General features: G+C 48.9%; 1 protein-coding gene across 1 annotated transcript; it reads right to left on the reverse strand.

Annotated features, from left to right (window-relative positions):
• Positions 1-236: 236 nt before the first annotated feature.
• Positions 237-11,466, reverse strand: LOC117735247 (flocculation protein FLO11-like). The gene is made up of 5 exons (XM_034539763.1): positions 8,967-11,466; positions 7,873-8,040; positions 4,767-4,891; positions 2,229-4,569; positions 237-1,298 (listed from the first exon to the last, which is right to left on the reverse strand). Exons 1-5 carry the CDS (start codon positions 9,420-9,422, stop codon positions 837-839), a joined length of 3,552 nt encoding a protein of 1,183 aa, XP_034395654.1. The 5' UTR covers positions 9,423-11,466; the 3' UTR covers positions 237-836.
• Positions 11,467-12,312: the final 846 nt, after the last annotated feature.

Below are 12,312 nucleotides of genomic sequence, written 5' to 3' on the forward strand. Positions count from 1 at the left end.
TGCAGGACATCTACGCTGACTTGTAAGTGGGGATTTGGGTGTAAACAAAAATAAGATATCAATTACCGAGCACCCTTTAGTCTTCTGATGTACAGCAGGCGACGGAAGATTACAGAATAAGCACGATAGAAGGCCAAAGAAAACAAGACGCAGCAGAGGCTCGTTACAACACACTCAGCATCAACAGACGCCGTCATGAGGTCCGTCGTTTGAACATTTAGCTTTTTCACTGTCGCACTAAATACATCACGTGCACACGTTTCATGTTCTGCTTGAATCAAACGTGTGATCGTAGCCTTTTTTAAAAACATTTTTTACCCGTCCTGAGATACCGAACTACTGGAGGCAAAGAAGATCCGACATATTTCATGACATATTGGTGAAGATATTTCATTAAAAGTCTGTGTGGAGGTAGAACCAGGAAGCGGCTGCTTTTGTCTTTTCTGGATCCACGGTCAACGTCGAGGTGATCGAAGGTCGAGGCAGCTCGACTCATGTGCAGTTTTATGTAAAAGGAAAATCGTTTGTAAAACAATTTCAACGTTTTTTCATGTGGAAAAAAAATTGTATAAACAACTCCATTGTTCGGGCTGAAAAGCATCAGAGTTCTAAAAAGTCTAAAAAGTTGAGACACAGTCCGGTCCAGTAGTGAGCGACACCGTGCGTCCTCGGGAAGCAGGCAGGTACCACAAGTCACAGGGGTCGAAGGTCAAAGGTCAGACGTTCACTACAACTGCCGGCGATAATAAGTTCCCCAGTCCTTTTCTTAAATCTTGATACAAACTCGCCTCGTGTTTTGGCTGGACGCGCGGGGTTGCCGGGACGACGGCGGCAGACTAGCTCGTGCTCTTGCGCCCGCGTGCAGGAGAGCCGGCGCTGCCTCCTTTGCTCTGTGCCGGCAGCTTGCTCACCTTGTCCCTCAGGTTCTTCAGGCTGTACAGCCGGCTGAAAGTGACGCTAAACGGGGTCTTTCCTTCCCCCTCCTGCTGGTGGCCTTCCTTCGGCGATGCCGTCGGGCTCCGGGAGGCCTCGGCTTTCGGGAAAGGGGTTTGACTAGGCGGTCCGCCTGTCGTTCTGCCCTGCGCCGCCGGAGGCTGTCGAGAGACGTGGCCCCGCTGGCCGTGGGCGACTTCGCGAGGAGACGAGCGGCCGTCCGCGCTCGGGAAACCGGTGTGGAGCGCCTTGCTCTCCGCCTGGGTGATCGAGAGGGGCTGAGGGGGTCCGGACGGTCGGGGAGGGGACGCCGCTTCGCCGTCTCGCCGCTGTCCTCGTGGAGCTTTGTGTTGCGTGTGCAAAAGCTGGGGAAAGAGAGGACACATTTCACCAGGGTGTATTATCGCACTCGTTTTCACGTTGTTGCATGTCAAACTTTCAGCGCCGCGTGTCATCAAACCTTTTGTTGCAAACGGAAAAGACAAGTACTGCGGGTGCTAATGTGAGCTCTGTCTTATTGTTAATATTACATGACGGAACCGAGTGAAAACACGCCTGCAACACACCTCCGACTTGAAAGGACGATTCGGAGAGGAAGCCGAGACTCAACCGTCAGCCGGTTAGACGACGGCAATAAAAGTTGAACCATCAATCTTTCAGCGATTCATGAATGTTGCATCGGCGTGAACACGAGCAGCGCTTCAGTCAGAAGTGTGTGACTTTAATTCGGGCGCAGTCTCCTTGTTCAATAATGAACAAGTGTCGGGTGTTTCGTCTTAGTGACGCTCCGCTGGTCCATACTCGACAGACACACACACACACACACACACACACACACACACACACACACACACACACACACACACACACACACACACACACACACACACACACACACACACACACACACGCGAGCTAATGCTTGAACAAAATTAAATGACCTGTTGCAAAACAGTCGAGCTGTGTGAGCCTACAGGTGATGTTATGTATAAATATAAATATATGATATCAATGTTATGAACCCAAACACGAGGGCGTTTGATGTTCCGACGTTTGTGGGATGTCCACAACAAGTAGAAAGTAGAAATAGTGATTATTTATTGTGAATGACGCGAATAAACCACAAATAGTCGGGCGAGTAAAGCTTCATACACATCTCAATTTTCACTGCCAACAAGAAAAAATTCTATTAATACCATAATAATAAAAATAATAATACTCCTATAATAATAATATCTATATATATATTTTCTGAGATATAGTCGTGAAGACGTCTCATTATTCACTGTTTATACCTTCTGCCCGTCAGTGTCTCCGCTGGGTCCTAGTGCCTCCCTCTCCTCCGCCTTCTCCTTGTCTGGTGTCTTTCTCTCAGAAGAAGACTTCCTTAATTTGAGGTCACCTGTGGACAACCGCGTTGGCGCCGTTCTCTCATTGGTCGATTCTCCAGGAGCCGCTCCCGTGTCGACCGGCTTCTCCGCTCCCGATTGGTTCAGCGCCCTCTTTCTCTTCGGGGCTTTGACCTCCCCTTCTGTCCACGTTGAATCTTCGCCCCGTTGAAGATGGTCTGCTCTCCTCTCCGTTTCCTGGTAATCTCCCTCGTCCACGCTCCCCCTTTCATCCTCTTTTCCCTCCTTTACTACATTTTCATGGGCCGCTGTCCCTTTTAAAGAAGACAAAGAGGAGGCGCTACACCCGGACCAACTCTCCGTTTCACTCTCAAAGGCACTGCTGTCTGCTACGCCTAAAGTAGCCGCACAGGTGGTGCTCGCGGCGTTGGGAGTATTGCCGTGCGTGAAGCTAACGTGGGCCTCCGTCGCCCCGGGGTTGCGAAAATATGCTTGGTCAAAAACCGTCTCGTGTAAAAGGGAGTCGTTGCACTCATAATACTCCTCCGAGTCCGTTTTGGGCGATATGTACCCGTCGGATGTCGGCGTTCGGAAATCGGGCGTGGGCGTCCGCGAGTCCGGTGTGGGCGGGAGAAATCCGTCCGGCGTCGGCGTCCGGAAGTCGGGCACGTGTGTGTCGTAGAGGTGCAAGCGCCGGGGTCTTTCAGGCGTGTGCGTGCTCGCCTGCGCTTTCGGGATTTGTTCCTGGAAGGCAAGACTTGGTGTGAAACACGGAGCTTTCGTTATCTCTAACGCACACACGTCCTTTGCAGTCAACTCGCTGTATGACACCGTCTGAGGTGCGTGTGCTCTCGCGAGGTGTGCTTTGCATTCTGACACGCTCTCCCTTGTTTCATTTGCCTTCGCTGAAAACTCGCAGCCAGTCGATTCTCTTTCTGAGGCCTTCGTCTTCGCCTGGAGCGCGACCACGCCCTCCGTCCGCGACGTCGATTTGCAGTCTGTCGACATCGAAGTCTCGCGCTCGACATCTGTCGGGATTATTTCTCGAATGTTCACGCTCGCCGCCTTTGGCGCCTCGGCAATCACAACATCTGACTCGGCTTTGTGTCCGGCGGTCTCGGGCGCACTTCTTTCTGCCGAAGCCTGTGCCGCGGCCGCTAGAGCGCGCTCTTCGCGGAACCCCGCGCTCGTCTCGAGCTTCCCGATGACGCTGAACTCCGGCAGCTTCTGGCCCTCGCCGGCGACGGCGCCTTTCATAACCAGCTGGACTGTACGAGGTTTAGGGACGGGGGGGGGAGGGGTTGAGGACGGGCATGCTGAGGAGGAGGATGTGAGGGGAGGATTGGGTGTTGTCGAAGAAGAGGTGAGCGGGGGAATGGAAGAAGAGGACGAAGGAGAAGAGGCACCGACGGTCCTGCTCGTAGCGGCGGAGACGGGACCGTTTTCCGAAAACGAGCTGACAGGAGTAGAAGAAGAGGTCGTGTCGTTGGCGGTGGGAGAGCGAGCGCTCGGGGTCATTTCGCAGGAGTCTCGCGGCCGCGCGTGAACAGCTTGCGAGCGCGCATCTGGAGGACGCAGGTGCGCGGCCGTTACCGTCGTGTCAGAGTCACACGGCGGTCCAGATGCAGGTGGCTCTGCTTCGCTGGTCTTCACAGGCTCTGCGTTGCCCGGTTTGGCGGTGACCTGTCTGAGCGTGGCGACCTCCGGCAGGGTTTCCTTCGGCATGCTGAACGGACTGCTAAACCGGATCGCTTGGCTGGTTTCGAACATCTCGGATCTCTGATGGACCTGATTCTGTTTTCTGTTATCGCGAATGTTAATGAACCCGATTACGTCGCTTGCGGGGTCGGGTTCCGGCCAGGTGGGCAGGTACGACATCATACACACTTTCTCTAGATCGGTGAGTCCGGGGTGGAGGGGAGGATCCTCCTGGATAGGTTCTTTGCCCGCCGTCTTCCGCCTCCCATGCTTGGTTTCCGGGTTCTTGGAGGTCTGTGGACTCTGGATCTCTTTGGGGTCGGCAGGGACGGGGTTGGGGCTGCTTAAAGCGAGCAGGGCGTATTTGGGGCTGTACAGTTTCCTAGCCATAGCGGCAGAAGGAGCGGCCGCCGGAACCGGCTCTGGGAGGGGCTCCAGTTTGGGTTCAGGCTCCGTGGTGACCTGCCGGAGGTCAACCGAGCTGGAGGTCGCGTAGAGGACGCAGAACAGCCTGTCGAAGGCCTCCACCGCCTGGCCCGTAACCACGGTGATGAGATTTTTGTCCAGCCGCGATGACATCCAAGTGAAGCTGCGGAACATGCGGCAAAACGTTAGACTCCTTTAAAGCACAGCAAGACATTACTAAATAAACACCTCCCGTACTCTGTACATGTGCAGTAGACTGTACACTGGTGTATTATTACACATAGTTACAACCTGTAAAACAGTGCATTTCACACACACACGCACACACACACTCACACACACACGTACGTGTGCACTGACCTGTATGATCCAGACACAGCTTTGTCTCCATCGATGAACATGAACCTGTGTCCCATTCGACCTCTGACCTTTGTGCAGGATCGGCTGTAGAAGTCTTCTCCATCTGTGCAGCGGACACGGAGGTTCTGTCACACACACACACACACACACACACACACACACACACACACACACACACACACACACACACACATTTGTTATTAGAACTTAAGAGGAAAATGAACCGGAAATTACAATCGCAAGAAGTAGTCACGTCGTCGAGTGTCGAGCGTACAGTGAACAATGCGCCTTTATCTCCCTTTTTGAATATTCATAGGCTGATTGACGGACAGTTTATATGTAAATAAAATAAAAAGAGCAGGTATGCTGTCACCGGCACCATCCTCTACTGTAACTACTGTAATGTGATTAAAGTGGCTCACAATGACATCAGTAAAGCATCTATCTATCTATCTATCTATCTATCTATCTATCTATCTATCTATCTATCTATCTATCTATCTATTCAACTGTAGTGTTTACATGACGTACAGTACTTTTAACTAAAGACAAACATTAGGAGCAGTCTCGGTCTACTTACTGCGCCTTAATTAAAGCAAATAATTAGGTTACACTAATGTAAATACAGCGATTAAATCTTACGACACGGTTAATTGCCATGATTTCATCTCCGTCTTGCCTTTACTTGATTGAGCTGCATTGGATGGCGTGGACCAAACCTTTACCTTGACCCACTTTGCTGGTATTTGTTGGGACTCGGTGTGCTTTGCTCATCTCTGTGTGAAAGGCAAGGTATGTATACTGTAAACAAAAGAAAAAAACGACTGCCTTTCCCTCAGATTAAAATCTGGCGTCCCGCAGGGCGCAGTTCTCGGTCCTCTTGTCTATTTTAAATGTTTTTCTGGGCACTCCTTGAATGCCACTCAGTCCAGACAGATGAGGTTGCTGTTTTAGACAACGTCGGCGTGAATGCTTTTATTGAATTTATTCAGTCGCAGTGTGCACATGTAAACACCCGACAGGTGTGAACCGAATAGCCGCAATAAACTCCACGAGTGCTGACACTAAACTAACATTCCTGATAACAGACGGGCGGTACAGTCAATGGAGTCACACGAAGGACTGCGACGTTCCAGACAAAAGGTCAGACATGACGGGGAAGCTCGAGTTAAATCATTTCTCTCACTGTGACTCACTTCCTTTCTTTTGTTTCTTCCTAATTTTGCCTGAGGATGTTTTCAGCTCTTGTGCTGATTGACTTTTCCTCGACATGCCTACTACTTTGGTGGTTGTGGGTTTAGACTATTTGTGGTAGGGCCTTGAGGTCCTGAACTGGCACGCAGCCCAAAGAACATTACACAACTGGTTGTGTTGATGCAGCAGAAGATTCCTGGCGTGGCTCGGGCGTGGCCCCGTCTCACTCTTGTTCCCTCTCCCTCCTTTGGTCCCCACCCTTAACTCCGTCGCTCAGCACATTCCTCGTCCTATCTGGCAGGGTCCCCCGTTGCATTGCTCATATTCAGGAACCATCTCTGGCGGCTGACGAGCAAGACCAATCCGACACCTCCGAGCTGTCACATCTGTCCTCGACCCCTTCCTGCCAATCCCCATCTCGCTCACACTGGGAGGTTTATTTATTTTAATATATTTTGTGTTCACACTGAGGTGAAAGGATTCTGTCAGAGACCAACCGAGAGAGGGTAGATCCCAGCAGAGACACGGTATATAACCGAGAGAGGGGTGCATCACGTTGTGTTGGGTGCAGGTGAAGCGTCAACACGCGCCGCCGGCAGAGTCGGTTTGGGTTAAAATAACAAATCGCTCCGCATGTATTCCTGCAATATTTCCCAGGCGTACCAGGCCCGAGCGGTACGCCGTGTGCCCCGCATTTAAGGGGGAGGAGGGGGTCGGGAGCTCATTCAAATGCAGGGCTCGAGGCTCAGAGTTGTTTTTTTTCTTATACATTGCACTTGGATTTTGGGACACAAAATAAAACGTGATCTGAGATATTCATAAAGAAGTCATTTTAAAACAAACTAAAGCCGTTGCCATGAGAATGAAAGACAGGTAGAAAGATCCAGCGGAGCCGAAACAACCTCCTTCGGTCATCATGCGTAGCCATCACAGGTTTTTAAAAACACATCTGCCGGCGTGTGTCCGGCGGTTTATAAGCACGAGACGGGGTGAACGTTTCCTGTCACCGTCGTCCTGGACCCAAAATACATCTGTATTTCTGCAGGGTATGTACGTGCGCGACTGTCAATAAATCCTTTGTGTGTTCTCTTGAGGTCTCCCGAAACCCAGCGTTCTGCATCTTCGATGTCTCACTTCTGGCTGCCATATAGTGATCCAAAGCATCGCACGCCTCGCTTCACTTCACTTTGAACAGAATTAGCCGAGCGCATCGGGAGCCTTTGTGGGAAAATGCATCCGGCCTTCTGCCGCATGTTGGAATATCTAAAATGGAGAAAGGAGGAACAACGCAGACTCCTACCGACCACCGCTGTTAGCCGCTAACCACTGAAGGCCTATAATTATATATACTTGGCAGCTCCATCCAAAGAGTTAGGTCTCAAAAATGAAAATTAACTGGATAGAGATCTTTGTTCCCTGTAACGTACTTTTCTACGTGCAGCAACATGACCAAAGCGTGTTTTTTTCGTGGAAATTGGCCAGTCAAAACAAAATTAAATCAATGATACAGTTCCAGCTGAGACAGTTGGTCGTTATTGAAGTGTGTGTGTGTGTGTGTGTGTGTGTGTGTGTGAAAGAGAGAGAGTGAGTTATTCATGCATAACGGAAACCTCCCGACTACAACTGCTCGTCTTTACTCTCTAAATGTAACTTGTTGCTCAACGGGCGCCTTACAGACGTATTTCAGTCTCAAAAGGTGGAAATCCCCCTCTGCTATAAAGATTCACTCTCCATTAGTGAAACATTTACTCTCTATGACACCGGACATTTACTTCCTTCAAAAAAAATGTATAATGAACTTTCCGTCTGGTTCATCGAGCAAAAAATCGAATTAAACTTTTTACTGAGCACATATTGGACTCCGATCGGATTGGATTTAGACTTCTTCGATGTCTCGCTCGTTGACGCTCACCTTGAGGTGCCCGGCGTGCATGTTGGCCCTCTGACACATGGACTCGAAATGAGGTAGAGTTGTGCGTTCCAACAGGATGTAGACGGAAACCTTCCTCTTGAAACCAGCGTCCAACAAATCCCTGAAGATGTCGACATCGGTGAACACATCCATCACCACTGCTATTACCTGGAGACACACACACACACACACACACACGGGAAATAGTCATGCAAACATGCATAATTTGTGCATGCATCGGAACAGACCTCAGGCGTTAGAACATTATGCAGTATTTACTCTTTTCTGCCAAAACAAATATTATTCAAGTTGCTCCACAGGTTTGAGTAAAATATGATCCGATGACTTTTCCTTAGCACAAGAAAATTCTGAAGGTGATAAATAAGGGTAGTTATGCTATTATTTATGCAGCTGAGAACAGCAGCTGAGAAAAAGAACACCTCACATAAACTCCACGAGTCAGAAAGCACACACACACACACACACACATGCACATGATCATGCAAATACATGTGCAGCTGTAACGCTTCTTTTTAGCCGCTGATAAAGCAGCTTAATCAAGTTGCACTTTACTCTTGATCATCTCCATTGGCTCATCGGGTAGTACTCTGACCTCACACTGACTGAGGGCTGCCGGTAATCTCTTGAATGGGTACAGCAGGTCAGACGTACGGCTTGCAGAGCAGCAGCCCAGACAGTCGCTGATGTGCGATATGTGAATATAGACTAGAGGTTCTAATAGAAACCAGAGAGCGCTAAGCAGACATGAACATTCTCATAAACAAGTAGGGCAATATATCAATATTATATATCGATATCGTGACATGAGACTAGATCGTGTCTTTTCCAGCTGTTCTATTATTTTCCTTTAGTCACTGTATCCACAATACGGATGAATATTGATCAAATTTCTCATGAAGTATTTTAAAATAAGGCCCCAAACCCTACTCTTGTACTTTATATGTTTAATTAGAGGATATGGATATATCATGGCTTTAAAATAACCTTACAGAAGTGTAATTTGATTTCAAGGGGAAAATATGGTTAAAAGCTGCAGACTATATATGATTAAAACCTATTCCAGGCCAACATACCTTTTGCGCCTGCGCAATCATTTTCCTGACAACTTCTTTGATGTGCACCTGACCCTCCAGTGGCGGCTGCGTGTACACGGCGGTGCGCGTCACCCCGCGGTAAGAGATGTTGCCCGGCCAGCTCAGGTCCATCTGCGGGACGGACGTGTCCGACAGCTCGGGCCAGTAGTGCAGCGACAGCGGCAGGTCGTCGTCCTCGGCGTTCTCCGGGAAAAAGAGCTCCGAGCCCGGGTCGTAAGGCGCCACCACCTCGGCGAGCGTCTCCAGCTCCGGGTCCGAGAGGAAGCCGCGCAGGCCGCTAGCGCACAGGTACTTCCCGAGCGCCTCGCGACCGTCCAGCAGGAACGCCTCCAGCGCGAGCCGCTGGTCTTCGCAGTACAGGAACTCCGGTTTGGACTCGTGCGTCCGCGGGTTCACGTGGTTGTCGTCCAGGCACTGGACCTGGGACAGCGCCATGACTCGGGCTCCCAAAGAAACACACACACACACACACACACACACACAAGCACACACACACAAGCACACACACACAGACACACTAAACTTTACAACTCCACTAACAGACACAGCTCCTCTCCTAAACGTCTCCAGACGTTGGGCAGAGAAAGCAGCGTAAACAAAGTGCTCTTCTGTGGCTCAAACGGCTGAACGGTTTAGCTCTGGACTTGTTGCACGTGTACTTCATGTCGCCCCCCCTCAACCCCCCTTCTGCGGTCCTACTTTGAAGTCCTCTGACCGGTAATGAAGCATTAACACTCCGCCATTGTCGTCCCCTGTTTTCAAAGCCTCCCAATGTGTGTGTGTGTGTGTGAGAGAGAGAGAGAGTGAGAGTGAGTGAGAGACTGACACCCCGCTGGAGGCACCGCCCGACAGGTGTGACCCTGACAGGCGAAACATCCACCCACAAGAAACATGCGCACCTTTTTCTGTCACGTGACCCGTGCGGCTTTCCTCCAGTAATACATGATGTTTGAGTGATTTATGAGGCGATCCCTCCCTTCTTCTTTTTTTTTTCACAAACCTTATTAAATCATTATGTTGCCAGTTTTCCATTCAGATGAGACATCAGCTATACAAAAACCCATCTGGGGATCAGAACTGAGCAACTACCTGTCCTGTCATGTCATGTCCTAAAAAAACATGAGCTGAGTGACGTCATTCTACCTGTCCTGTCATGTCATGTCCTAAAAAAACATGAGCTGAGTGAAGTCATTCTACCTGTCCTGTCATGTCATGACAAAAAAAATCAAATAAGATGAAGAGATTAGGGTTTGATTAATGGGATCTAAAAAAAAAGAACTAGACGTAATAGAGCATTTATATTTTTTTAGTTTTTTTTTATGAATAAGAACAGTGTCTTAAACGTCACATCCCCAGGGCATCGTGGCTGACCTTTGACCTCTTTAGTATTAGTTTGAGGCGGCAACCTCCATAGAAGTCTATATAAATGACTCTACTTCTCTTGATTTATTCCCTCAGTAAACATTGTAAACATTAGTTTATGGTCTCAATCTCTAGTTTCAAGTCTTCAACACAGCATGGTGTTCATTTAGTAAAGCAGGGTATGCCTTAGGGCGGGTCTTACTGTGATTGACAGGACATAAACGGCTCCTCTCTCCTCCTTATTCCAAATTTGGAAACTTCTGTCCATTGGCTGGTTCTATAGTTACCCAGATACCGGCACTGGATAGAGAATTACAACGTTATCTCCCAATATACAGTAACTACTAACTTGTTCTCTTTGTTCCCATATTATGACTCAAATACGATTAAATTCAAAAGGGTTGTTGCGTCACTATTTGTGAATACACAGTTGCTGGACATTAGAATGCTTTTAAAAGTATTTTATTTTATCGACAATTGCTGAGCGAAAAATTATAAATATATTTTTATAGATCTACATTTTGACCCAATTCCAATTTTTTTTAACCCACATTTTTGCTATTAAGGCTTTTCAGGGGGTCCCGAGTGCCAATGGAGCCCACCCCCCTTTTGGAATGTGTTCCCGAACCGACGGGCAAATAGCTTCGTTGCACCGACAGAAGATAACGTAACGATGCGGACTCGTCTCCGTTTGTGGAGTCCGTGGAGCTGCACACCGGAGGGGTATCGAACGTGTGAACCGGATGGTGTCCGAGGCCTGTCGATCAGACGATGCAGTGAGGTGACGACGGGGCCCACCTTAAATATTTCACTCTCCGTCGCTCATCTTCTTTTTTTTTACGTTATTGTTTTTCCGACTGGCACCAAATATCTGACAAGAGCCGAGGGCGGTGGGGTGATTCGGCGGGCCGATTGTTGTTGTGGCCGTCAGTCAGTGAGTCAGTCAAACAGTCAGTCAGTGAGTCAGTCAGTCAAACTGGTTCGACTGTTTTTTTGCCTCTCACACCTTTTTAAATATCGTTGATGTTTTTTCTTTGAAAGACGTTTAGCATTCGTGTGCATGTCTCACTCCGGCAGTGTTTCGACACAAATATGTCTCGTTGAATGTGTGTCACGCACACACACACACACACACACACACACACACACACACACACACACATACAGTCTTTCTCCTCGACTAACTGTCGTTGACGAGTCAGAGGTGACTGTCAGCGAGGGTGAAAGTAGTGGTTTGTTTTAAAAGATTGAGAGAGGCGACTTTACGGGATGAAACCTGGTTTCCTGCTTCGTTTCAGACGTAATATCCTGGTGAGAGAGGCAGTGCCCGCATTCCTTTCATGTCAGAGAAGACACTGTGCCGGCCTCTTTTGTGTGTGTGTGTGTGTGTGTGTGTGTGTGTGTGTGTGTGTGTGTGTGTGTGTGTGTATGTGTGTATGTGTGCAATAGAGACGCAATACCTTTGGTTGACGGGAAGAATGGCATTTAGATACAATGGCTTATTTAAAATCCGGTTGTCACACACTAATTATAATACAATGAAGTGCACAGTCAGAGGACTCTGTGTGTTGTGACCGGAGCTTCCTCTTGCTTTGCTGACACAGACGGGTCCGGTTCTGAAGAGTGTGGCCGATGTGGAATCACCTTGAACCTGCATTCTCTCTACTGACCACCAGGGGGCGACTCCTCTGGTTGTATAGAAGTCTATGCTTCATGTGTTAAAGCTGCATTCTCTCTCCTGACCACCAGGGGGCGACTCCTCTGGTTGTATAGAAGTCTATGCTTTACGTGTTAAAGCTGCATTCTCTCTGCTGACCACCAAGGGGCGACTCCTCTGGTTGTATAGAAGTCTATGCTTCATGTGTTAAAGCTGCATTCTCTCTACTGACCACCAGGGGGCGACTCCTCTGGTTGTATAGAAGTCTATGCTTCATGTGTTAAAGCTGCATTCTCTCTCCTGACC

The sequence above is a fragment of the Cyclopterus lumpus genome, chromosome 8, assembly GCF_009769545.1.
Source record: "Cyclopterus lumpus isolate fCycLum1 chromosome 8, fCycLum1.pri, whole genome shotgun sequence".
NCBI classification, from domain to species: Eukaryota; Metazoa; Chordata; class Actinopteri; order Perciformes; family Cyclopteridae; genus Cyclopterus; species Cyclopterus lumpus.